The 27811-nt window shown below is 39.4% G+C and overlaps 1 protein-coding gene across 1 annotated transcript in view; it reads right to left on the reverse strand.

Moving 5' to 3' along the window:
* PKHD1 (PKHD1 ciliary IPT domain containing fibrocystin/polyductin) overlaps positions 1–27811 on the reverse strand; it is a 429832-nt gene that overhangs the window by 266547 nt on the left and 135474 nt on the right. Inside the window, exon 36 of the mRNA XM_033102675.1 lies at positions 17642–17854. Within this exon, the coding sequence (XP_032958566.1) occupies positions 17642–17854 (213 nt within the window). The remainder of the gene's footprint in view (positions 1–17641; positions 17855–27811) is intronic.

A 27811-nucleotide genomic window follows, 5' to 3' on the forward strand; every position in this document is an offset into this window, starting at 1 on the left:
AAAATAAAACGTTTATGTAAAAGGCTACTGGAGGGTAAAGGGTTAATGCAATAGTTCAGACAAGAAATTTTGGACGTTTGAATAAGAGTTAAGCATTGGATCTGGGGAGAAGTGTAAAAATTTGAGATTTCTTTTGGAGAATCAAGAGGACTGAGTGATTGGATCTTTGGATAAAGCAGAAAATGCCCATGATGACTCACAGGTCCATAGCTGAAAAAAGGTGGTAGATAAACAGAAATATTCTGGGAGGAAGATAATGAATACATTCAATAAATATTTATTGAGCACCTATTATGTGCCATGTGCCATGAGCTGTTCTAAGTACGGGACTACAAGAGTGAGCAAAACAGTAAAAACAAACAAACAAACAAAAAAACACTACCTACCTGCTGTTTCTCTTGCAGTGGCATTCAGCTTTAGACATAGTAAGCTTAAGATGACAATTTGAAACAGGTTACATTTTAGATATTAAAGAGAATATCCAAGTGAAAAGATGAGTCTGGAGCTCAGAAGAGAGGTCCAAGTCTCGATATATAAAGAAATAAGCAGAAGTTACTTCATGGGAATGGGTGGGGTTACTTAGGAGAAAGTATGCACTTATATATGATGAGTACCTGAGACCACACCCATGGGAACATGGTCCTTTGAAGACTGGGTGGATGAGGAGAAACCTAAGAGAAGCAGAAGAAGGAAGAACACCAAAAGATGAAGATATACACCTACCCATACTTAAACAAAAGAATGCAGTAGAGCGACAATCTGTGCAACTGCTTGGGGACTCATCCTGCCCCATCCCTTTATTCTTTGCTGTTATCACTAGGGTCTGGGCACCCTGCCCAGCCTCTCTTGTACTTGAGCCCTGTTCCTCACCGTTCCTTTCATCCCTTTGCAGATAGAAGGTAAGATACACAGTAGCAGAATATGAGCTTTGAGAGAAAGGAGAGGGAGGGAAAATCATGCCCTTCCACTATTACTCATGTCCCTCTTTCTTCTGCCAGCACCTAGCCCAGATCCTGTGCTATCTCTAACCGTAGGAGGTGACAAGTAACCAGAGGAATTAGAGAAGGTTTACCACTGCTGATTACTGCACCTTACATCTAAGCGGACTCTCTCAGTTCCCAGAGCTCACACTGTGCCAGAGCCTATCTCTAGGCCACCAAAGCCACCTACAGATGGAGGTACTGAGAACATCCTCTGCTGCTAGTAGTCAATAAAAAAATCAACTGAGGTAGTAGAAACCAAATGGAGAGAAATGTGTCCCTGCCGTCCCATGTTGGGAATGGACCTACTTCCCCAGCCGTTAGTCTAATACTCAGTGGTCAGCTGCTCTGACCCACTAGCATTATACAGTGAGGAGATTTAGGTGAAACAGGGCTCACTTAGGTCACTAGCCACAAGGTTTATCAGCCTTTCTTTGAGAAGAAAAAAAAAATGTATTCCAAATGCCAAACAACCAATTTACAAGGCAACTCTTTGAACCAAAACTATTTGTGAATTGGAGGCGACCCAATTTACTATACTTCAGAAGGGAAGACTGCGACATTAGCATTAATATAAGACCATCTGACAGACCAAAGAGAGGGAACAGGGCATTTTCACATACCATTTCTCTCTCCCATCGAGAATCACTTGCTGTGAACGCTCCCTTGGACGGAAAGAAAACCTGGCGGGGGAGTCGGGCATGAGCGTGGCTATGAGCCTTCTGCCCCGTTACTGGTTAATGTCTGCTGGTGCGGACTGAGCAGGGAGCATGTGCCTGCAGGAGGCAGAGGGTGCACCAGAGCAATCCTGTCAATGTGCACATCACCGTTGATCAGCAAACATTTTCACACCGTGTTGAGAAGGAATTGGGCACAAAATCTGTTTCCAATGCTGAGAAAAATTTACCATTCTTTTGGCATAAAGGTTTAGACTAAGGTTAACCGAGATTATTTGGGAAGGGTGTAATGAGCCATACTTTGATTGAAGGCCTTTTCCAGAGGTATAAAAGGAAGGCTAACTTTTGTTTATACTCAGTCAGAGCTTTACTGTTCCTACTGTGATTAAAAGTAAATGACTGAGAAGAATCAAAAGATAAAGCTCAAAATACCCAGGAAATAGTACATTGTAAGATAAGTGAAACGTCTGGAACATGGTTCCCAGCTCCCGTGAGGATTTCAGGCCAATTCAACAAATGCCCTTCTTAGGCCCTGCAGAACTGCAGAGGGAAGACCTTTACTCAGAGGTGCAAAACCCACTTGGTCAGAGCTAACGGCTTCTATAGAATGCCCTTAACACCCACTTCTGTTCACTTCCCCAAAATTCCATAAAAATTAGATATATTTCTGACCAGATAATCATTTTGATAATCATCAGTATGATTTATGCTTTGGAGCAGAGGTGACTTGTGGGGGAAGAAAGGGCTAATATTTAATAACATAACTTCCTTTTAGAACAGCAGGAAATGTATAACGCTTAACATAAAAATATAGAGAAGCAAAAAGGCATCAACAAAAGCACTCACAATCTTAATGCAACACAATGTATGTCTTTCCTGTCCTTTTCTGATGTTCATACGTTGGCAAAATTTCATATGTAAACAAAAATGGTGTAATTCTGTACATAGCTAAATTCCCTTTACTTACTCTAGTAGGAACATCTTTAAGCTACATTATATATTATTTAACATCATGACAGTATCACAATATCCCATTTGAAATGTGTATTTTATATACTAATTCCTTATTTATTCGTGTTCAGTTTTTCCCCAAATATTTTGCTTTCATAAAGAATGCAGATGTGAACACACTTGAGCATAATTTGTGCACGTATACATATTCATGATTATCTCCTTAGAATAAATTTCTAAAGGTGGCATTGCTATATCAAGGCATATACCTAGTGTTAAGCCTTTTGATATAATTACCCAATTTTCTTACAGAATGACTGCATATAATTCTACATTTACGAGCAGCACATGTTAGTGCCAGTTCCTCAGCCTTTCTACTACTTTATTTTTAGTCGTGGCCAATTTGATTGTTAAGGAAAAAAAAAATCACTTCTGTTTTAATTTGCATTTCATTGATTTCTAATGAGGAAAAAGTAGGAGAAACCTCATAAGAACAAAAAGCAATCTCTCACTATGACACAGAATAAACTCAAGCCCTCTCCACATACATTCATATCGACTGGCCATTTGCATTAATTATTCTGATATGTCTATGCACATTCTTTGCCAGATTTTTAATTTGTTCTAAAAAAGTTCTTTACTTATAAAAAACATTAATCTATATCTGTATCAAATAAGAATTTAGTGTATGATAACAGTAACATTTAAAATTCTCAGGGTAATGTTACTGTATTAGTTTTTCATTGCCACTGTAATAAATTACCAAAAAAAAAAAAATAGTGTCTTAAAACAACACACACATTATCTCATAGCTCTGGAGGTTAGAATTCCTAAATTGGTTTCACTGAGCTAAAATCAAGGTATCAGCAGGGCTGCTTCCTTCTGTAGGCTCTAAGAGGAAAATATATTTCCTTGCCTTTTTCATCTTCCAGTGACCCCTGTATTCCTAGGCTGTGGCCTATGGGCTGCCTCCATCTTCAAAGTGCATCACTCCTACCTCTCCTTCCTTCAACACATCATCCTCTGACTGACTTCCCCTGTATCTCCTCTGGTAAGGACCAATGTGAATACAGTGGGTCTAACTAGATAATCCAGGATAATCTCCCCATTTCAAGGTCTTGAATCACAACTCTAAAGTCCCTTTTGCCAAATTAAGTAATCTTCATGGGTCCCAAGAATTGGGACATGAACATATTGGAGGCCATTTTTGAGCCTATCATAGTGTTGAGAAAATTGACTAGCCATTTGGATAAACAAATAAATAAATAAGTAAATGAGAAAAAATTAGTTAAATGACAGGAAAAGATACACTATATCAAAATTAATTATGGATGGATTCAAGTAGGGCTTGGCAAACTTTTTCTGTAAATAGAAAATACTTTTGGGTTTACAAGCCAGGTGGTTTCTGTTGCAACTATTTAACTCTGCCAAGTCCATATAAAGCAGCCATAGATAATGCAATACATAATACCTAAGCAAATGATCATGACTATGCTTCAATAGTTTTGTTTACAAAAATGGGCAATGGGCTAGATTTGACCCATGGGCCATAGTTTGCTGACCCTGGATTAAAAACATAAATGTGAAATTGAAAAAAGAGAAAGAGAAATAATAAAAGTACCAGGAAACAAATAGGTAAATTTTTATATAGTTTTTGTATAGGAAAAAGTTTTCTAAATGTAAAATCAAAGGCAGAAACCATAAAGAAAACTATTTGTGTATTTTCCATCATAGAGATCAGAAAATGTCATAAAAATATGGACAGTAAATAGAAAACTGGGAAAGTAACAGGCTCTTTGTACCCCATCAAGAATGTTACAAAAGGAGCCATAAAGAATAAAGTCCCACTTGGGATCCCAAAATAACCTAAAAAAAATTAAAATTGAGAAGACTGTTCCAGAACCTGAAAAGAGTATCTTCTCTTTGTCTTCCTGCCACAAGTGAACACTAGCTGCATGTACACAAAACAGAAGCCCACGTGAGTATTAAACCTACGAAGACAATGAAATGAATATTAGTTATTTCCCCTTCTGGGCCCCATTCTCATCATCTATAAGATGAAAGTCATAATCCCAGTCTTTCCTACTTCACAGAGTTGTTGTGAATTAAATGAGAGGAAAGAATGGGAAGCAGCTTTGAAAATTATAAAGTGCCAAGATCTAAGTAAAATCCAATTTTAACAAATACTGACTATAATACCCAATTCAATGATACACTTTCTCTATGACCAGGCTGAAAGCAATACTATTAATAGTATTGCTTTGATGATATATGTGGAAGAATTCTCTTTGAAGGAAAAATCACAAACTCCTGCCTATGTAGCATTCCATTTATTTAACAAAGTTGATTTTTTTTTCAGTACTCAACATATAAAAAATGTAAAACCTAGAGTATATTAACCATTTTATAAACTGAAAGGAGGTTATTGAGATCTGGAGCATCGTCTGGAAGGGAGTAGAAAACAAGGCAGGAGGTATAGGTAGGGATCTACTTTAGACAGGGCGTTATAATCATGTTAGCAATCTTGGACTTTATCCAATGGGAAGCCACTGAAGAGTTTTGAGCAGAATAAGATGGACAAATCTGTGTTTCTAAAAGATTACCTTGGCTCCAGGGTAAAGAATGAATTGGGGAGGAACCAAAGTGGCAACCAAAAGATAAAAAGAAAACTTAAACAATAGTCCAAGCACAAGTTGATGGTATCATGAACCAAAGTAATAATAATGGAGGTGGAGAGAAGTTAATGGGCTCATGTGTTATCCAAGAATTCAAATCAAGACTTGGTGATGGACACATTTCAGGGAACAATAGAGAAGGGAATATCAAAAAGGACAATCAGGTTTCTGGCTGACAGATTTACTGGAAAAAAATATACACCATCTCATCCTTAGAATAATAATGAGGCAGCTTCATCAAATCAAAATTATAGGCATATAATAATAACAGCAATAACTAACATTTATTAAGTAGTTGCTCCACGCCTGTCATTGTGTGTTAAATGCTTTACAGCTTTATGTTATTTAAACCACATAACAACTCCATAAGAAATGTTTTGGAATCAGCTCCATTTTATAGACGTGGAAACTGAAACACTGAGGAGTTGAGTTTTTCAAGGTCCATCAGCTGGTAAGCAGTAGAAATGGTATTTGGACCTAAGCAGCCAACTTCCTCTAATGCTCAACCAGAGGAAGATGAGTGAGTGCTCCATGACTGAACAAGGGCAAACTCATCTGAGAAGACACAGAATGTGAGCCAAGAGCCTCCTGTTCTAGCAGGAGAAAGTAAACTATAGAAATCCCGAGAGGAAGAGATGAATCTTGGAGCCAGTTATTCCCCCTTGGGAAGCTTTGTGTCAAGACAAGAGACTTGCTATCTTAATGGGTTATGTATCCAAGATATGATACAGCATCAGTTACAGAAAATAGGATTCATTTTAGTGGCTGGGATGGTTCATTTTTATGTGTCAACTTCACTGGGTTACGGGGTACCCAGACATTGGCCAAACATTATTCTGGGTATATCTGTGAGGGTGTTTCTGGATGAGATTAACATTTGAATCCATACAGTGAGTAAAGAAGATTGCTCTTCCTAGGGTAGGTAGCCCTCATGCAATCCACTGAAGACCTGAAAAGTACAAAAACCTGAGTATGCGGGAACGCCTGCCTGAACCACCTCCCTGGTAATAGCAGCAGGCTCAGTGATGAGCTTTATTACTCAAACAGGGCCAAAGTTAATCCTGAGGCTTTTGGTCAAGCTTTTCATTTAGTTATTCACACAACAAATATTTCTTTTTTTTTCCATGATCACGTGGGATTTATTCAAAAGATGCAAGAATGATTCAACATCTGCAAATCAATCAATGTGATGAACCACATTAATAAAATAAAGGACAAAAATTATATCTCAATAGATGCAGAAAAAACATTTGACAAACTTCAACGTAAATTATGATAAAAACTCTCAAAAAATTGTTTTCAGTTTTTGGTCATTATTAATAAAGCTTCTATGAACATTCATGTACATGTCTCTGTATGAACATGTGCTTTCATTTCTCTTGGTTAAATACTTAGGAAAGCAATGACTGGGTAATGTGGCACGTATGTTATTAACTTTTTAACTGCTCAACTGTTTTCCAAAGTAGTTGTACCATTTTACGGTCTCACCTATGTTTATTGCAGCACTATACACAATAGCCAAGACATGGAAACAACCGAAATGCCCATCGGTAGATGACTGGATTAAGAAACTGCGGTACACTTATACAATAGAGTATTATTACACAGCCATAAAGAAGAAAGAAATCTTACCATTTGCAACAACATGGATGAACCTAGAGAACATTATGTTAAGTTAAATAACTTAGACAGAGAAAGACAAATACCATATGATCTCACTTATATGAAATCTAAAGAAGAGAATAAATGAATGAACTAATCAGAAACAGTTTCGGAGACATAGAGGAAAAACTGAGGATTGCTAGATGGGGGATAAGGTGGAAGGAGAGGGGATTAGAAAGCAGTCAGTAACCACAAGATTGCCACAGGGTTATGAAAGTTAATTTGGGGAATGTAATCAATAATGTTGGAAAGATTTTGTAGGGTATCCGATGGACACTTGTCTCATTAGGGAGACCACCTCAGGGATGATGTAGATGCCTGACCACACAACAAATATTTCTTAGAAGTCTGCTATGAGTCCAGGCATGGTTGAAGGAAACGAGGATGTTGTAAATGGAAAAAACAGGAAAATCCCCACCCTCATGAGGTATACATTCTACTGGAGGAGACACTAGAATATGTACAATAAATATGATAAATAAGCTGTATATAATATGTTAGTGTTAAAGGTTAAGGGGGATAAAACAAAGATGGGATATAAAATGTTAATGGAGGGAATGTTGAAATTTGCTCAGGGATCAAATAGTCATTGGAAAAGAGTCACTCTTTCATCTGGAGCCTCAGGGACCCATTTCTGCCTCCATAAGACAAGAGCTTAATTGAAAATGAAGCCATTTCTTTGTGACTTCTTACTGAAAGCAACAAAAGAACAAACAAGACAAACAAAAACTCATTGACACGAACAATAGTTTCGTGGTTACCAAAGGGTAAGGGAGTTAAATGGGAGGTAGAAGAGGGTAAAGGGGGTCAAATCTATGGTGCCAGAAATAGACTTGATTTGAGTGGTGAACACACAATGCAACATACCGATGATGTATTATAGAATTGTATACTTGAAACGTATACGATTTTTTAAACTAATGTCACCCCAATAAATTTAATAAAATTAAAGACAAGACAAGACAAGACAAGACAAGACAAGACAAGACAAGACAAGAAAAGAAAAGAAAAGAAAAGAAAAGAAAAGAAAAGAAAAGAAAAGAAAAGAAAAGAAAAGAAAAAAAAAGAAAAGAAAAGAAAAGAAGCCAAGTGAGGGGAAAGTAGAACTAGGAGTTGCAGAGAAACAAAATCCTAATGACTTCCTCGGAGAACCTGCACTCAGCTGTACCTAAAGTTTCTTCAGTTATAGGAGGCAATAAATGACCTTATTTTTTGTTTGAATTGGGTTTTCTGTCACTTGCAACCCAAAAAGACCTGATGAATACCAACACTTTCAAGTATATATAGAAGCTTAAAGTATCTTACAATGTGTTTCTAAGTGTGGTTCCTGCTGTACTTGGATTATTGAATAGCTAGAACTTATTTCTAATTAGCAGCACACATTTACATATAAACACCCCAAATCTTAAAGACCTTAAAAACAGCATGTTCACTTTAACGTGTTTAAACAAGTTCCTTAAAGGGTGGTTTATACTCTTAATTTAAGGAACCCTTTCTTATAGATTGTTCCAAAATCACTCTTGTCCAGATTAAGCCACTACAAATTCTAAGTTATTATATATCAGTTAAATATCAATGAGATTTTACCAGATATGTTTCTTTCATTGTTCATAGAATAGAGGTATTGTAGACTTTTTTTGAAGTATTATTAGACAGAACAGAGAGAATTTCCACCTTACTTTTTGTTGGTAGTGTTGGTTATATTTTGGGGACATGTAGTTAAGGACTGATTCTCATCTGCTCGGAACTGAGAACCATTCTTCCAGTTTCTGGCCATCTTACCCTGTTGGGGGGTCCAAGTACGCGAGAACCACGCTCACTAGTGTTAACTTGCTTGCTCAATTATGAATTGCCACAATGTACCAGCTGACCAGAAACCAACATTGTATTGAGATTACAGGATGCAATGAATTGGTTTTGACTTTTCCCTATCCTTCTTCTTCCATTCCTCCCCTCAATTTGATCTTACTTCCTTCCCATCCCTAAATCAATATAAAATCAAATAAGCACAGCAAAATACACACAAACAGAACAAACGCAAAATCAAAAGCTGCTCTTCCTTTCAACCCAATGTCTGTTTGGAGCACCCTGTGGCAAATTGTAAAGCAGGACTTCTTCCCTGAAACCAACCAATAGGACCCAGGCAGGTGACAAAGAGATGATAAGCACCCCACATTGTAAGTGAGCCATGAACAGGTGGGAAGGAGACATTTCCTTGGGGCTTATTAAAAGAAGCCTAATCAACTCTGCCATCTGAGTCATCCCAAGACAGATCCCACCTCAGGCTATATGAGGAACAGAGAGGAGATTCACAGGGATTCTGAGACGGGGGTGAGTCATCAGCCTAGGTGACCTAGCCATGGCCTTTTCTTCTCCCTTCCCCTAGAGGGAGGTCTGAGTGTACTTCTTTCCTATTCCGCAAAGAAAAAGGGCTTCAAAAGTACCAATCACAGAGTCACTTGCAAGAAGGGGAGATTGGCTTCTTTCTCCCATGTTGCATATCTGCATGTGCAAACTATTTGCCAGGCTTCCCATGCCTATATAAGGAGGGGAAAGGTGGTAGATGAGGGTAAACGGGGTCAAATATATGGTGATAGGAGAACTGACTCGGTGGTGAACACACAATGGGACATATAGACAATGTATTACTGAATTGTATACTTAAAGCCTATGTAATTTTACTAACCATTGTCACCCCAATACACTTTAATTAAAAACAAAGAAAACAAAGAGAAAGCAAGCCAGAGAAAGGGCTGGTGAGTAGAATATCTTTGGCGTGGAAAGATTTGTAAGTTTCCTCTGGATCAAGTGAATTCTGGGGAAGGCAGGTTGGCTTCCTGGTACTCCACCCAATATGGACCCCAAGGTGGAAGCTAAGAGGATTACTAACCCAGGTGGAGCTTCCACACTGGGGAACAGTGGGAAGGTCCCCTACAGGGCTCCAATGATGTCACGCGGCACTCTTCAGAGAGAGAATCAACAGTCAGCCAGTATTATCCTAAGAGGAAGTGACACACAACAGAGTATACAAATGCACAGTTCAAAAAAAGCTTGTTAACCTTCTTGCCTCACCTCTTTTACCTGTCCCAACACTGAGAGAATGTAAAATAAAAGGATGGGAGGAAGAGTGAAGGAGCAGACCACGACCCTGCCACTCCAAGTGCCTCAGGCTGGAGCCTAATGGGGAGCAAGGAAGGAAACGTTAAATGAGTAGAAGACTGAAATTTTAAACTAGATGAATTAGGACTGGCCTTTTTAATATCTAACATCCACTAGGAAGCTATGGTGCCCAACGTATTATTAAAGGACAGGGCAAAAAGATCTGAATATGGATCAAGACAGTGATTAGAGAAAAATAAAGTCTGTTCTAAGTCAGATATCTAACTAGAAAGTTTGAGTCTTTCAAACATCCCTAAAAATGTACCTCTTCCATTTGCATAGCCCTGTGACTGTTTCACACACCACACCAGCTCAAGTTTCCCATGATATTCCAGGAAATATTTTAGGCAAAAAGTTTGAGGGGAAGGCAAAGAACCTCTTCAATACTGAGGAAATCCAAGATCCCTGGAAAGGAAAAAGAAAAACCATAGCACATACTAGAGAAATTAGATTCCATAAGACCCTGGGATAAATAGAGTTTGTAAGTTTTGGGTAATATTAGGAGGGGATGTCCAATCAGAGTAAAAGCTTTCAAATGTTTTGTTTTTTTTTTTCCCTCTTCTGTTACTTGATGGGACCTTTCTACATTCTGAGTTCTGTGCCAGAAATTTAATAGGCATTTTTGTTTGCCCGATTTCACAGACCTGTTTTATTCAACCTACATGCAGCCTAAATAACAAGTGATTTCAACTTTACACGTTGAGTCTATACAACACTAAAATTGTACTAATATATTTGAATATTTCTGCCTATAAATTTCAGTCACCTTGGGATCTCAGAGATTAAACTAGAACTCAAAAGTCTAAGATTTTAGTTTAACTAGCTTAGAGGACACCTATAGTTTTGTCTGCCCATCTACACCCCTTTATTGGAATGGCTACCATCCTTTCTTTTGGTAAAGAGCTCCCCCAAACAAACACCCATGCAAACACACAAACATATACAAGCCCATCACACCTCCACCCAGACCTCCATGGTCAAGGTAAAGCTGTACCTTCTCACTTCCTGGCCTTCTCTCCCTGGCCTTGAGGGTTGGCAAAGTGACTTGAACTGGCACAATCACAGTGCCCTCTCTCCCTGGGCACCAAGTATAGTCCTAAGCCTGGTAGGTAAATCAAGCTGGACTTTGTGAGGTCTTCCTTGGTTATTTTTGGAATTAACGATAGAACACAGAGCTCTGTTTTTTGGTGGTAGAGAATCAAAGTCCACGTGAAACCAGAAAATGCAGTGGCCATATGGAAGAAGCCATTAACGAGTAAGAACCAGTGTAGCCAACACATGCAGAGAGACCCAGAGGTAAGAGACTATGTCCTGATGGCATTTGGACTCCTGGAGGCAGTCATGCCCGAAGCCAGTTGCCTTCTTGCCCATCCTGCAGTTTGAGCAAGAGCTCACAAATCTTTTGTTTTGTCTAAGTTTGTTTGCACTGGGTTTCTGTCCCTTAAAAATCAAATGATTTAAGGTTAATAAAGCCACATATAAAAATGCTATGCCACAGCTATGGTTTATACTTCAATCCAAAAAAATGAGAGACAGAAGGAAAGGAAGACTCATGGTCTAGAAGATACAGAGAATGAGCAGAGGCTAGAGATGTTATTGATGTAAAGGAAACTGGGCTGAAATGATTGATCAGGTGACAAAAGAGCAGAAATCTGAAAACATATTGTCAGATAGAGAGGACCTGTTATGAGATGAAAATGGGCTCTGAAAATTTTCATCCCACATCAGAGAGACGATAGAAAATGTCCCCAAGCTCTCTCTCAGGGAAATAAGGAATCCTACAAAGAGAGGCCCTGAATTCTTCACTGCATCGTACCTACTGCAGTTAAAAGGATGAGCTAGTAGAGTTGTTTTTAATCATAATTTTAGCAATGGAACTCTTTCTTCTAATGAAATATTACATTGAACACAAATATAGAATAGTGATAAAAGCAATAAATCAGTTACTTGAGCAATTTAAACTTTTGTTGTTTGACCCCCAAATGCTTCATTGTTTGTGGAACCGCTGAAGCTCCTGGAAACACTTGGATTTCGTGGAGCACAGTGTGGAAACCACTGACCAAGAACAGCCCCCCGACATGCATGACTACTCCATGTAAATGACACCATGCTTCAAGACAGCCTGGTACTTGTCAGCAACTACAATAATGGTGCCCATATACAGTACTTCTAAATGGAAACTTGAATAGATACTTAGTACTTTTAGAAGGATGACAAGGCATTTTCTTATGTTTTTATTGAATTTGTAACTATTTTATTATAGTTGTTCAAGAGTTATGAGAATAAGGAATTTATATCGATAATGAGTACACACTTGTGTATTGAGTAGCACTACAATAAAAATAAAACTGGGGGCACGCAAGAATACGTTACTGGGGAGCATATACATTACTCCTGTTTATAAACAGTGAGCCAAAACATTCAAGTTCAGGAGACATGCCTCCAGGGGCACCTTGGGAAGAGGTGTGAGAAGGGGAATGAGGCAGTTGAAATAAGTGGATTTGTTTACCCCATTTTGGTACAGTATAATTCTGCATAAGATTATGTTTGGAAAACAGAAGTTTGAGTACTACAGATCCAGATTATTTCTAAGAATTTCAGCTTTATTAACTAAAACCCATACATTTTCATTGACAATGGTAATTATTGGTAGCTGTGGAGCCTCTACCTTCCCCACTCTCCTTGACATCTCACTGTCTTTAGTGTGTGTTATGTGAGGTTTTATGGGTGTACAGGTGTATTAGTCAGAGTTTCCCCAGAGAAACAGAGAAACAGGAGATACGTACAAATATACATATGTACATATATGTGTATATGTACATATAGATAGATAGATAGATAGATAGATAGATAGATAGATAGATAGCTATGACAGAGAGAGACAGAGAGAGACAAAGATTTAATTGAAGAAGTGGCTCACACAATTGTGGGGGTACAAGTATAAAATTTGCAGGACAGTCCAGCAGACTGAAAACCCAAGGAAAAGCCAATGATGCAGTTCAAATCTGAAGGCTATCTAATAAGGCATATTTAAACGTGCTTCTTTAGACTCCTTTTTTCATTTACTCCTACCAAATTATTCTGCTCATAACAATTACACTAGTGTTTTCCTGAAACATGCCCGCACATACTAGCTTTCCTCAGAAACTTTCATTTATATGTCATGCCCGTATCTTGTAATTTCTTGAAAAGGACAAAGACAGAAGTCCATTCAAGGCCATGAGACAGCTTTTTCTCCTAAGAAACTGTCAGCCAAATTTCTCAGGGAGGAACTAGAAATGAAGTGAGAGACATTGATAAATTTCCCTGCTGAACAATCAATAAAAGCTCCACCGTCCTGTTCAGACTCCCACTGTGGAAGCAAGGGCCGTAATTACATTGTCAAAAATTCAACTTGCCCAGGCTGACAGCGACCCCCTTGAAAAGTGACATATGATTGGCACTCGATTTGGGGTGGTGAACCTGGATTGGCAGACAGAGTCGGGGAAGCAAAAGGCAAGAGTGAAATTTCCTTATTGACTACAAGCACCCAAACCCCAGGCTGCCCCTCTGGAGGGGTCCTGTGGCCCTTTAGTCCTATTAACAATCAAAGTGAGCAGCTGACAGAACTTACCATCTGAACTCCACCAGAGATTCAGAACAAGCCCTGCCCTAATCCACTCCCAAACCCAGAGACATGTGGGTGTGTGTTCACACAGGGGAGGGTACAGGACTGTGGGTGGGTGGGTGTGCATGCATTAGTTTTCCTACATTAAAAGAAAAACATGAAATGTGCTTTCAACTCCATCTTTCGTCATGACAGCTGAACAGCAAAGCCTGTTTGCTTAGCAATTTTAATCTATGATAAAAATCAGCCATAACAGAAGGGTTACAAGGGGCAGCGATGAAGAATGAGAAGGGAGGGAGAAAGCGGGGAAAGCTATATTACGGACGTGCAGACCCATTTGTGTGACTCTCTATGACCTGAGCTGGAGTTAAATCAGCATCCGTCAGTCAGTCCTCTTACTGTTGTATATTAGAAATAAAATGGCTACAAAAGGCTTCATTTGCTGGGCAGTGCTCTGCTTCTGGCTAACCTGGGGTGCATGAAAATGATTTCCAAGAAGGCTTTATTATAACCATGCCTAGGAATGGAGGTTAGTCACTGCTGGAAAGAAGCTGCACCACAAGAGATTAAAATCAAAGGGTGTTCACTGAGTTACGGGAACAGAACAGAAGATATCTGGGAATGTTGCTACCTCATGATCTGCAAAGCTAAAATCTCTCTCTTGCAATGACAAAAAGAAGTAGACAAGAAAATTAATAAGGAGAAAAACCTCTAGGCAGAGCTGGTCCCGTGCCAAATTTTGAAATAGAAACCCCTCCTCCTAAAAGAAAATGAGAACATTGGCATTGGGTACTCAGTGCTTTGGGAGGAAAACAGGATATAATCAAAATAGCCATAACTAACACTGCTTGAGTGTTACCATGTACCAGCTACTTTGGAGCAGTTCACAAGCAGTAAGTCTGTGTGGTGGAGACGGTGTTTTCCTGGTTTTATAGAGATTCATTTGCCCAAAGTCATAGCTGATAAGCTGCAGAACTGTACTGATTTGTGATTCCTAAACTGTTAACCACTAAAAACAGCATTTCTCCAAGTGTAGTCCGTGGCTACCTGCATCAAATCACATGAGGATCCCACTGAAATGCATATTCTTGGGTTTACGTCAGGCCCACCGAGTCAGACTCTGGGGGTGAGGCCCAGAAATCTGCATTGTTAAGTCTCCTTTAGAAGAGTCTCCTCTGCACTAAAGTTGGTGGACCTCCTCATTACAGCATCCTGGAAGCTGAGTGAACACTGGCTCATTAGGGACGTGCCGGGTGCAAAGCAGTGAATCAAGTTGCTCCCTGTTTTGCATACTTGACAGTAAAAGAAAATGAGTTTTTCCCAAAAGCCCCAATGTCACCACACGACCACCTCTGGCCCTGGGAGAAGGCCCGCAAAATTATGTAATGATTTTAGCCATGCTACACCACCATGCTGGAGGGAAAATCAGTTTGAGACCTCAGGTGGTGAGGGAGTGAGGTGAAGAGGGACGACTGACGAGCCGCAGGCTGTGACTGGATTCTCTGATAGAGACTGCAGGAAGGGAGTCCCTCTCCCCCAGGGGCTAAGCTCTTTTCCATATAACATTACCTTCAAATGAGTGAGATGGAGCAGCACCATGTCAGGGAGGAAAATTGCTTGATTTGGCCTGCGTTCAATGTGCAAGCTCTATGGTTGAGGAGAGATCCTTGTCACTCCTATATCGGCAGGGATTTGGAGTAATGGTGAAAACAGTTGTTGATGACAACCTAACCTTGGGAATACAGGGAAAGAGAGGAGGAGGAGGAGGAGGAGGAGGGAGAAGGAAAAAGAGAAGGAGGAGAGGGGATTTGGGAGAGGAGGAAGAGGAAGTGGGGGAGAAGATGGAACCACGGGGAGCAGAGGTATCTGCCTCACAATATCTGGTAACATCACAGGGCAGAAGTAGCAACATTTTTTTATTATTATTATTTCAGAACTCTCAAAACATATTAAAAGCATGCCCTTTGCTTCAATTGCCCCATAATGATTGTAAACAATTATATGTGGGATTTTCTTAACTTGATCTCTGTTAACACAAACACAAAGTCTTAGGAACACAGGGTGTATTTAAAATACAGGCACAAAAAGGTTTATTTATGAACTTTTTCACCAATCCTTCTTGATTAGAATGTGAGAATGAGAAGGGATTGGAGTAAAAGAAGTAGGAGAGTTTTCATTCTTCTTCATTTGAATTTCCATTTCTAGCAAGAGTTTTGCCATCTGAAACATATAGGACAGTGACTCCCAAACCTGAGGATCCCTATTAAAGATTCAGGGTCCTTCAGATGGTCCATGGGCTGGCGGAAACATTGATCTGTGCCTTCTTGTGCTCCAGCTATATTTTTCAGGGATAAACAAAAAAACGTTGGGTTGGTAGCCTAAGTCGCTGTCGGACTAAAGCAAACATTTGAAGACTGTGGCTGATGTGTGACTAGATAGACGATCCCCATGGCTCATGGGCTATAAGATTAATGTAAATGCTTGCTGATGAAGATAAGAGAAGAAACAGTCCTCCTTAGAAGTGAAATGTAAAAATATCGCAGGCATTTTGAATTTTTGTCCGGATAATTATGGGTTTTCTAAACCTTATAAAATTTACCTGCAGTCCTAGCACTCTGGCTGGTCCACAGTCAACACTTAATACTTAACAAAAAGATCTCACTTCCTCTCAAAGGAAGCCAAAAAAAAGGTAGAGTGCCTTTTAGAAAACAATGATTGAGGCCCAGAGTTTGTAATAGAGACTTGATGGAACAAAATGGCAGACTGCTCAGCATTGCTACATGCCCGTGTCTAGAATTATTATTCTTTGACAGGTAGTGGGATTTTATTTTGTTATGCCAATATAGAAATGCCAATGTAGAGAAGATCATGTTTTCTGGAGATCGGGCCACTACCTGAAACAGTATCTTTGATTTGCTTTGACTCATGCTATGTAACCCAAAGTATATAAGTATCCACTGAAATAAACTTAAAGCTCATCATTTTATAATTACCTTTTCCAGGTGATGTTAAGGATGTTGCTGACACAGTTAGTAATTTCCTGAATGTCAAGGAAAATAAAAATATCCGGTTTTCAAAGTGGGATTAGATAATCAGAAGACAAATAAAATTGGAGCAGAAACACATTGTAGCCTAATCCCTGTTTTCACCCAGAAATCCATAAACACCTGACCCATCTGAACCAGGAATCTAAGAGGAACTCCAACTGAACCCTGTTCACAGGAGGGGACTACAGCCCCAACAACAACAAAATGAAGACGTCTCTATTTGGTTTATGATGCCATCCGTGTATACAGCCATCAGTATATGCTAAGTAATTGTATCAGTAGGTTTTTACTACATTATGCTGCAATGACAAACACAAATCTCAGTGGCTTAAGACAACCGGTGTTTATTCCTCACTCACACACAGAAGAGTAGTAGGTCAACTGCAGCTGTGCCCCAGTTGTCATTATTTGGTTTCCCAAGCTGAGGGAGCAGCCCCTATCTGGGACAAGCTATTGTCAAACAGAGAGAAAAAGGCCAAAGCATTGCAATGGCTCTTAAAACTTCTACTGGCTATGCAGTATATCATTTCCACTCACATTCCACTGACGAATGCAAGTTCATGACTAAGCCCACTCTCAGAGGGAAAGGGAAGTGTGGTCCACCCACAGCCAGGCACTAAAAGCCACCTGAAAGTGGGCAGAGGTGTATAATCCTCTTACAGGAAGGGGAGCAAATAATTGAGAACTATAGTGTACACAGTCACAGAAATCATAACAATTAATACTCCTTATTTAAGGAAATAGTGCCCACACTCGACTTAACATTGTTGCCTCAGCAACTAACAGCCAGAGATTTTTAAGTAGTTTTATCATTTTCCTCACTGCCTGCCCATGGGCTTGACATAGCCCTATCTCATCTCCTCTGGTCAGTTGCCCCACTCACCATGCACGGATAGAGTTCCATTCCTCACAGCCAGGAACTTGACACCATAAGGAAAAAATGGGGTAGAGTAGGAACTCCCATAGAGTGTGATCTCAGCTTTGCCTTGGAAGGGCTTGTCCTCAGATCCAATCCAGAGCTCTCCACCATCAGAAACAAGGATGGAGTGTGCCCTGAGCTTGATGGGTCCTGGATCCATGAAAATCAGCTTGCCTCCTAATGGCCAAAAAGAAGATTATCAGTCCTTGGGAAAATAAGTTTCACCTCCTTCTGACAGTTCCAGTATCTGATGAAATCCTCTTCATTTATATACTTCTCCTGGAATTTTGGGCTATTTTATCTTACCCTCTCTTCTAGAAGTACAACAGAGTAGATCAAACACCCAGGAGCAGAAGCACTATATTATCAAGCCATCTTAGGTTAGTTATTACTATTCACTGCTGCTTTATTTATATTTTTAATAACAATAACCTAAATGTCCAGCAATTTAGGACTGGTTAAATAAGTCATGAGTTCACCATTTCTATTGTTTAGCAGCAAATAAAAGCAGCATATAAAAATTAAGTTTTAAAAAAAATTGAGGAACAAATGAACAGGAAATAGAAATAGAAAAAAATGTGCCAAAATTATGAGTATAAGAATTATGGTTAAAGGAAGTGTAATTACAGTTACCATCATGACATTTGTAGCATTTTAGCTGACCAACATCCATTATACTTTTCTTTTGATACTGGACTCTAATTTCCGTAAGGAATTGCTCTGCTCCATTGAATAGAGTTGAGTGGGACTGTCGGTCATGGTGTTCTATCCTACCAAAGCCTGAGTCATTTACCCAGACTTCAAAAGGAAATCTGGAGCAAAAGGGAAGAGAAAACTGGAAATGTTTAGATCTCAGTAATTCTTGTGCTGGTACCGTAATGAGCCTAAAAAGAGTTCCTGTTTCTGAGACACCCTTCCTTCCTGGCAAGGCCCTCCAAAATGCCCTGATTGTTATCATTTCTACATCTAATTTTCCACACTTTCCATCGATTCTGAAAGCTACCCAATACCTTACCAATATATATCCTTTATTTGTTTTTTTGTGTTGTTTGCTGTGCTTCTTAATCCCCTTCTACTTTTCTGTGCAAATCCCTATCCCCTCCCCTCTGGCAACCATCAGTTTGCTGTATCCATGAGTTTGTTACATTTTGTTTGTTCATTTGTTTTGTTTTGTATTTAAATTCCACATATAAGTGAAATCATAGGTATTTCTCTTTTTTAAAAGAAAGTTGGTTTCTTTTATTTGCAATCAAATAACTTTGACAGAGATACTAATAATATTTTGCTCTAATATTCAAATTTTCTGTAGCATAGAATTATTTTATAATAAATTCATTTTATATTGTGAGAATAAATATTTAAAATGTTAAAAATATATTTTCATTATTTTAATGCTTTTCTTTAAAGGGATTAGAAGATTTGTGTTTTATTCATAATCTTCTCAATATTACCAAAATAATTAAAGCATCCCATATAAATAATCACTTTAACCTGAATGAGCTATGAAATCTATCTACCTCCTTTAAGTGATGTGCAAAAGCACTGGACTAGACTCTTCTATCCTATAATAAAGGGGTCAGAGGATTTCCAGTCAAGATCACAGTATAGGTAAACACTGTGCTTGCATCCTCTCACGACCACATCAAAATTACAACTAAACTACAAAACAACCATCATGGAGAATCACCTGAAGTCTAGCTGAACCAAAGGCCTACAACTAAGGACATACAGAAGAAGCCACAGTGCGACTGGTAGGAGGGACAGAGACACAGATAGGGCTGCCCCCATACCTGCATGTGTCAGTTAAAAATCAGGAAGGATATCTCCACTGTGAAGGTCCCCCCCACACCAGGAGGAATAAGGGGTCCCAGACCCATACCAGGATCCCCAGCCCAGGGTTCAAGTGCCAGGGGGAGAAGTGCCCATAACTTCAGGTTGTGAAAACCAGTGGAGATTGTGGCTGAATGAGATAGAGGGTAGCTGCAGTTCCAGGCACTCCACTTAAAGGGCCCATGCACAGATTTACTCATTGGTGGACTCACTTGCTCTAAGCTCCAGTGCTGTGGCAGCAGCTAGAAAGGTTCCAGGGATATATGAAGAGTAACTAAGTTCTCTGGCTTCAGACTGAGGTCTGGAAAGGCAGCTTTCTCCAGGACTGAGGAGCTATGGAAACCATGGTTTCTTTTTAGAGCCCTGCTTCTTCCTGGTGTGCAGACACAGGCAGTAACCATTCTGAGTTTCCATCACCCTGGCTAACACCATTTGCTCACCCTACCCTGGTGATTCTGAGACCTCACGCCATTTTTCGGGCACACCCAAGCTTCTTCCAGTGGCTTTTCTGTATAAATGGACTGCCTTGGCTCATGCTGCACTTTCCCAAAATCTCTCAAAGATTCACAAAATCCAAACAAGCAGCATCTGGCTTCTGTGTGTATTGTACCTCTGGTTGAGCAGCCCGACAGCCAGCACTAGCGACAGCCAGTCTTGGTTCATGGCTTGGCCTCCTGAGGCACCTCCAAGCACAGTGCAGGTGATAGCCATCCCCAGATTGCTTTATAGCTCATTCCAGATAGCCCCAGGTAGTGCACAGGCTGCAGCTGAAACTTTCCTGCAGTGAGTCCCTTCCCAGGGGGCCCCAAGGCTGGCATGCCCAGTGGTCAGCTTTAGACCAAGCCAGAGAATGACCCAGCCACCTCTAAGAATGAAAATACCCAAAGGGCAAACTGGACAGGCACCAGATCCCTGCTAAAGTGAATTCCAATTTGTAAGGTCAACCCCTGCACCACAGTTCCTCCACTGTAGTTACAGCCAGTCCTCACGACCAATCAGCCCAAGGGTCAATCCTTCCCACTGTCATGCAAACAGCAACTAAGGCTCATCTACAACAGGAGGGGACACACAACACACAAAGGGACACATCCGGAGTACCTGGCTCCAGTGATCAGGTAGACTGCACCCCTGGGCCCCACAGGACACCTACTACATAAGGCCACTCTACTAAGACCAGAAGACACAGCAGACATTCCTAACACATAGAAACAAACATAGGGAGACAGCCAAAATGGGGAGAAAAAGAAACATGTCCCAAATAAAAGAACAAAACAACACTCCAGAAAAAGAACTTAAGAAAATGGAGACAGGCAACCTACCAGATGCAGAGTTTCAAACACTGGTTCTAAGGATGCCCAATGATCTCAGGGAGAACTTCAACAATGAGTTAAGAAACATAAAAATGAGGTTAGAAAACATAAAAAAGAACTAGTTAGAAATAAAGAATACAATAACTGAAAGGAAGAATACATTAGAGGGAATCAACAGATAAGATGCAGCAGAAGATCGAATTAGCAATTTAGAAGATAAAGTAACAGAAAACACCAATCAGAATAGCAAAAAAAAAAAAAGAATCCCCAAAAATGAGGACAGTTGAGGGGACCTCTGGGAAATCAAATCAATCATGCCAATATTCATATCATAGGGGTTACCAGCAGAAGAAACAGAACAAGAAATTGAAAACATATTTGAAGAAATAATGACAGAAAACTTCCCTAACCTGGTGAAGAAAGTGGATATCCAAGCCCAGGAAGCACAGAGAATCCCAAACAAGATGAACCCAAAGAGGTCTACACGAAGACATGTCATAATTAAAATGCCAAAGGCTAAAGACAAAGACAGAATCTTAAAAGCAGCAAGAGAAAAGCAGTTAGTTATCTATAAGGGAGCTCCCATAAAGCTGTCTATTGATTTCTCAACAGAAATTTGGCAGGTCAGAAGGGATTGGCACAAACTGTTGAAAGTGATGAGAAGCAAGGACCTACGACAAAGATTACTCTGCTCAGCAAAGTTATCATTTAGAATAAAGGACAGATAAAGAGCTTCCCAGACAAGAAAAAGCTAAAGGAGTTCATCACCACCAACCAGTATTACAAGGAATCTTAGAGGGACTTAAGACCAATCAAAATAACAACAACAAAAAAGATAAAAATTATGAATAATAAAATGCAATAACTATGTATCTATCAACAATTACTTTCAATGTAAATGGATTAAATGCTCCAATCGAAAGTCATAGGGTGGCTGAATGGATAAGAAACAAGACCCATATATATGCTGCCTACAAGAGAATCACTTCAGATCAAAAAATGCACAGACTGAAAGTAAGGGGATGGAGAGAGATGTTTCAAGAAAATGGAAACAACAACAAAAAGCTTGGGTAGTAATATTTATACCAGACAAAATGAACTTTAAAACAAAGGCTATAACAAGAGACAAAGAAGGACGCCATACTTCTACTTCAGGGTATTTATCTGAAGAAACCCAAAATGCTACTTTGAGGGGACGTGTGCATCCATATGTTCATGGTAGTATTATTTACAATAGCCAAGATATGAAGGCAACCTGAGTGTCCCCTAATAGATGAATGGATAAAGAAGAGGTGGTACATATATATATACAATAGAGTATTAGTCAGACATAAAAAAGAAGGAAATCTTGCCATTTACAACAACATGGATGGACCTAGAGGATATTGTGCTGAGTGTGGTAAGTCAGAGAAACTCAAATGACATATGATTTCACTTATAAGTGGAATCTAAAGAAAAAACATATAAACAAATGAAACAGAAACAAACTCATAGATACAGAGAACATTCTGATGGTTGCCAAATGGGAGGGGGATTGGGGATGGGTGAAAAAAGGGAAGGGATTAAGAATTACAAATGGGTTGTTACACAGTAGTCATGGGGATGTAGGGTACAGCATAAGGAATATAGTCAATAATATTGTAATAACTATGTATGGTATCAGATGTGTACTAGATTTATCAGGGTGATAGGTAGGAGGGGCTTGGGGGCAGTGTGAAGAAGGTGAAGAGATTAAGAAATATAAATTGGTAGTTATAAAATAGTCATGGGGATGTAAAGCATAGGGAATATAGTCAATAATATGGTAATAACTACTGTGTTTCTCCGAAAATAACACCTAGCTGGACAATCAGCTCTAATGCGCCTTTTGGAGCAAAAATTAATATAAGATCCAGTATTATATTATATTATATTATATTATATTATATTATATTATATTACATTATATTATATTACATTATATTATATAGACCCAGTCTTATATTAAAATAAGACCAGGTCGTATATTAATTTTTGCTCCAAAAGACTCAGTAGAGCTGATTGTCTGGCTAGGTCTTATTTTCAGGGAAACACGGTAGGTATAGTACAAAGTGAATGCAGACTAGTCAGGGGGATTACTTCTTAGATTATATAAATGTCTGACCAATATATTATACACCTGAAATTAATATAAAATAATATTGAATGTCAACTCTAATTGAAAAATTTTAAAAGTTGAAGGGGAATAAGAGTTTCAAATTTCCAGGCATAAAACAAATAAGTCTTGGAGATATAATATACATAGGAAATGTAGTCAATAATATCATGATAGAATTGTACAGTGTCAGGTGCTTGCTGGATTTATCATGTTAATCACTTCTTTAGGTATATACATGTTGAATAACTATGATGTACTCCTGAAACTAATATAATAATGTGTTAGCTATATTTTAATAAAATTATTCATAAAAAGAAGAGGTAGTACATATATTCGGTGGAATATTACTCAGCCATAAAAAGGAATGAAATCTTGCTATTTGCGTCAACATGGATGGACTTACAAGATAGTCTTGATTCTCAATGTCTAATAGAGTGACTGACAGATCACTTAATTGTTGAGTAAATTATTACAACCGTCCTAGAAAATCTGATTTAAGTACCTCAATTTATTTCCGTATGGACACACACAGTCTCCCTCTCTCACACCCATTTTCTCAAAAAGGATATTATTGCATTCAATTTATTGGTCCATACATTGTGACAATGAGCTAAAAGTAGGCAAAGGAGAGGGCCAGGTGTCAGAAATGTCTCCAAAGGCAGATTCAACTATAATAAGGAAGGTCTTGGTGACGGGCCATGAAAAACAGACTCTACTCTTTTAGATCTACTAAATTTAGTCTTAGATAAAATGCCAAATTATTGAGTTGGATTGTTGCTGTTTTCCAGAAATCACAACTGGAAGTACTTAAACATATCCTGGAGGAAAGAGAGGGAGAGATGAATAAGGCTAAGATGCCTTCAATCATTTTTGTTTACCGCCATTAGTGCAAAGATAGTGATCAATAAATATTTGACCCAATAGTCAAATAGGGAGGCCCCTTCTTCCCTGTCTGTCTACATTGCTCTTCAGCTTCCTTGGCCCTCTTCACCGAGACCTTCTAGCCTTCAATCCGAAAGCCCAAGCCAGCACCATCAGTAACTGGCTCAGAGTATTTAATTGGATTTGACCTCCTTTCCGCCACAATTTAGAACACACCACATGTAGGTATCCAGTTTCTCTGTCTGTAAAATGTGCATGGTAAAAGTTTGTCCTTCAGAGAACTATGTTGAGATTTCTTGAAATTATGTTTGTAGGTCCCTGGTCTCGGTTCTGACATACTAGACACTTAATGCAATGGTGTCTGCTCCATCGTCACACTCCTCTTTATTTCCCCCATTATTGTTATGACTCTTCTATTTCTAGTTGTTTCATCACTTTAGCACTACTAGAAAACATCCTTCCAACATTGGCAGTTCTGACTCTTCTTTTGAAATATGGCATATAGAGCCTTCCCTAAGGAAAACTATCCAAAAAACAAGAAACTATCCTTTGGTGACTTACAGGCTTGATGCTAGAGTGGTACCACACTGCTTAGCGGACTTCTAAAGGATCTACTAGGAATTTTTACTTTAATTTTCCCTTCCATTGTCATTGCAAAGACAATGATAATCTTTAGAAAGGTAATGATGATAATTATTGCTGGATGAATCCTGCGGTGAACAAGGGGAAAAAAATGTGACCTGTGGTATAGGTCACATTCTTACATTTACTAAAACTTTTTTCACTCACAGCCACATGTGATTAATGTCCCAACTAATTCTCGTCAAATCCATGGTCAATCCATGACCATGGATTTCCATGGCACCATTCCTCCATTATAAATAGTCAGGAAACCTGCACTGACCTTGATGAATAACAGGCTGGAATCAAGGTTCCTGTCCTGACTCTGCTATTGGCCTGGGACTAACCCTCAGTAAGTCCCATAACATTGCTGGGCCACAGATTACCCATTTCCCAAATCTGTCCTACTCAGTGGAGGTAGAACCTTGTGTTCACCAAAGCTCCTGATAGCTCTGGAACATCTACATCTTTAAGAACACAGTCAGGTGTGCGTTTAACACTGATAGAGACACGGGACACATGTTTTCCTGACCAGCTATGCTGCAGTGAAATTTTTCCTGAATTTTTTCGAAATTTTGAAATTCTTTGAATTTTGCTTGAAAAAGATACTACTCGTGCATGCACAGTCAGAAATTCAAATACGACTACAGGAAAAACAAGGGGGCTAACATTTATTAATTACCTATGGTGCACCAAAATATTTAGATGTTGTCTGAAAGGACCCTCAAAACAAGACTATGAGGTTGATATCACTCTCCATATTTCATAAAGCAGAGACTGGGCTAATTCTTCTTTCAGTCCAGAATAGGCAGAAGAAGCTTCAGAACCCAATACCACCTGACAGAAAAACTCATATCCCATTCACTTCCACAAAGCTTCCCAGGTTTTTATCAATTAGGTTTGTTATTATAGTTACACTTAAGGAACAAACATGTGTTAACCTGAGTAAATTTGCCTATGGCTTGTTTACACATGATTTATTTGAGTTTTGTTAATGTTGATATACTTCGCCTAATTCCAAAATGAATTTGAGACAGATTACAAGGATTATTGGGTAAATATATAGACCTGGGCTTTGCCCCATGTACCATCAAGCAAAATATTAAATACACTGAAACAAATTGATAGAAATTTTTAAACGTCATTTACTGACAGGAACTAATTACGACATTAATGAAGGGAGAAAAGCTCAGCCCAAAGAAAATGAATGATTTGTGTTGGCAACAGTACATAAACAGGACTAATTAGTTAACATGATATTCATTATTCTCTGCTAAAAAGCATTCCTCCTCACTTTACCAGTGGCAAATATAAGAAAATCGAGGTAAATTAAGGAAAGACTTTGATAAGGAATTCAGCTACTTTTGATTAAAATAATTATAAGTGATAACCAACAGGAAAGCTTCTTGAGTGAAAGAATATAAAGATTATATTTAATCAAGCTCTGTGCCAAGGCCCCAAGTGTTTCATCCTCGTACCTTATTAGCTTAAAACAAATATACAGTAGGCTGCTTTAAAGGATAGGTACTTGAGCATGGGAGGGCAGTGGGAGGACTTTATTTCTCCAATTTATAGAGCTCGACCCCATTTCTGAAAGCTGAAATAAAGAGCAGGGCTGAAATCAGCCTTTGGCTGTGACCCTTAAATTGCTTGTTATGATTGTTCATGAAAGCTGACTATGTCCCACAAGTGACCTTGGTAATTTTATAAAAATCAATCAACCATCATTATTGTTACTTCCCTTCAAAAATAAATAAATTAACACAACTTTTTACATGTAATCACTTCTCTCCATTAAAGATCTCTTTCATTTCTTTTAAAGGGAAGTAAAAGAGACTTTTAGCAGCTAGCTAATGTTTGCAAAGTACATCAAAACTCATTTTTGGCTAAACCTACAATTAGCCATCCTCCGTAATAACCACAAAAGGATTTGTTGTGTTTATTTTTAAGACAAACAAATACACAGTTTTAGCTATTTTCTCCCTCACAGAAAAACTTAAAATATAAATATGTTGCCATACAATAAGACTCTTCCAAAGAGATGGCTACAGTTTCTGTCTTCGATTCTTCCCTCCCCTCTCTTGACACCTCCCCAGTTTTGGCCTTACCTGAGCACTCCATCAGACTGGTCCTGTCACAGTCACAAAAGACAACCACATTGCTGAATCCAAAGCTCAATGCTCAGTGCTCACTTTTCCTGAGTGGCCAGCATCGTTGAACACATCTGATGTGTTCGCTTTCCAGTCATTAAATAGTCAGTTTGATAGGGGAGCCTGTGGAATTCCCTCTCCCTGGAGAATTATAGATGACTCTCCATTCCGGATGGACGGACCCTCCACTGCCTGGATAAGAAGGGCTGGCTGAGTGATCCAGGCACAGGTGGGGTATGCTGCTGTACTCTACGGCACTGTGCTTCTGTGGAGGTGAGCATCAGGAGGAGGTGAGCAACAGGGGAGAGGAGTAGTTTCTTTCTTAAAACTCCTTCCCCTCACTTGCCCAGCACTGTGCCCTCCTGGTATTCCTTCTCCTCCCAAGCTTCCCCTACAGCCTTCTCTACCCAATTCCTTCCAGTTGTCCCCACCACTGACACGTAGAGTATTCCTTGACTCAGTGCCTCAACCATTTTTCTTACCATTCGCTGAACACTGCCTTTGGTTGTCTCACCTTGTCTTAGGTTTTCAATATTATCATATGGTAATTGCTGCTGACTCCCAAATTTGTATCTCCAAAGCCCACCTACACCCTCAGTTCAAGACTCATATACCCAACCGCCTACTCAACATCTCTACTTAGATGTCTCATCAGCTTCTTAGCATAACGAAAAAATGAACTCGGCGTCTTCTCCCACAGGTCCGTTCACAGTCCTTACCATCTCCGTAAATAGTAATTTCATCCTCCCAATTGCTCAGCCTGAAAACTCTAAAGTCAACTTTCCCTCCCTCTTACAGCACAACCAATCTTGCAGGAAATTTTGTGCATTCCTCCTTCAAAGTAGCCCCCTGCTCCAACCACTTCTCAGTACTTCCACCTCTGTCTCTGGGGTCTGAGTAAATCCCACCTCATCCCTGGATTACGACAACTGCCTCCTAACTCAGTTCCCTGCTTCTGCCCTTGCCCCCCACCCCAGGGTGTGGTCTCACCCAGTGTGATTTTTACTTTGTGTCAACCTTATGTCACCTCTCTGCTCAGAGTCTCCAATGGCTCCCACCACACTCAGAGTCAAAGCCTACCCAACCCCTCAGGGCTGGTCCACTCTGGCTCACTCTTCCTCTACTCTTCTCTGCTGCTGTACTGACCTTAACCTTCTTACTCCCCCTGCCTCATAGTCTTTGCCCTCACTTTGTGCAAATCCCC

The sequence above is a fragment of the Rhinolophus ferrumequinum genome, chromosome 3 (assembly GCF_004115265.2).
Source record: "Rhinolophus ferrumequinum isolate MPI-CBG mRhiFer1 chromosome 3, mRhiFer1_v1.p, whole genome shotgun sequence".
Lineage (NCBI taxonomy): Eukaryota > Metazoa > Chordata > Mammalia > Chiroptera > Rhinolophidae > Rhinolophus > Rhinolophus ferrumequinum.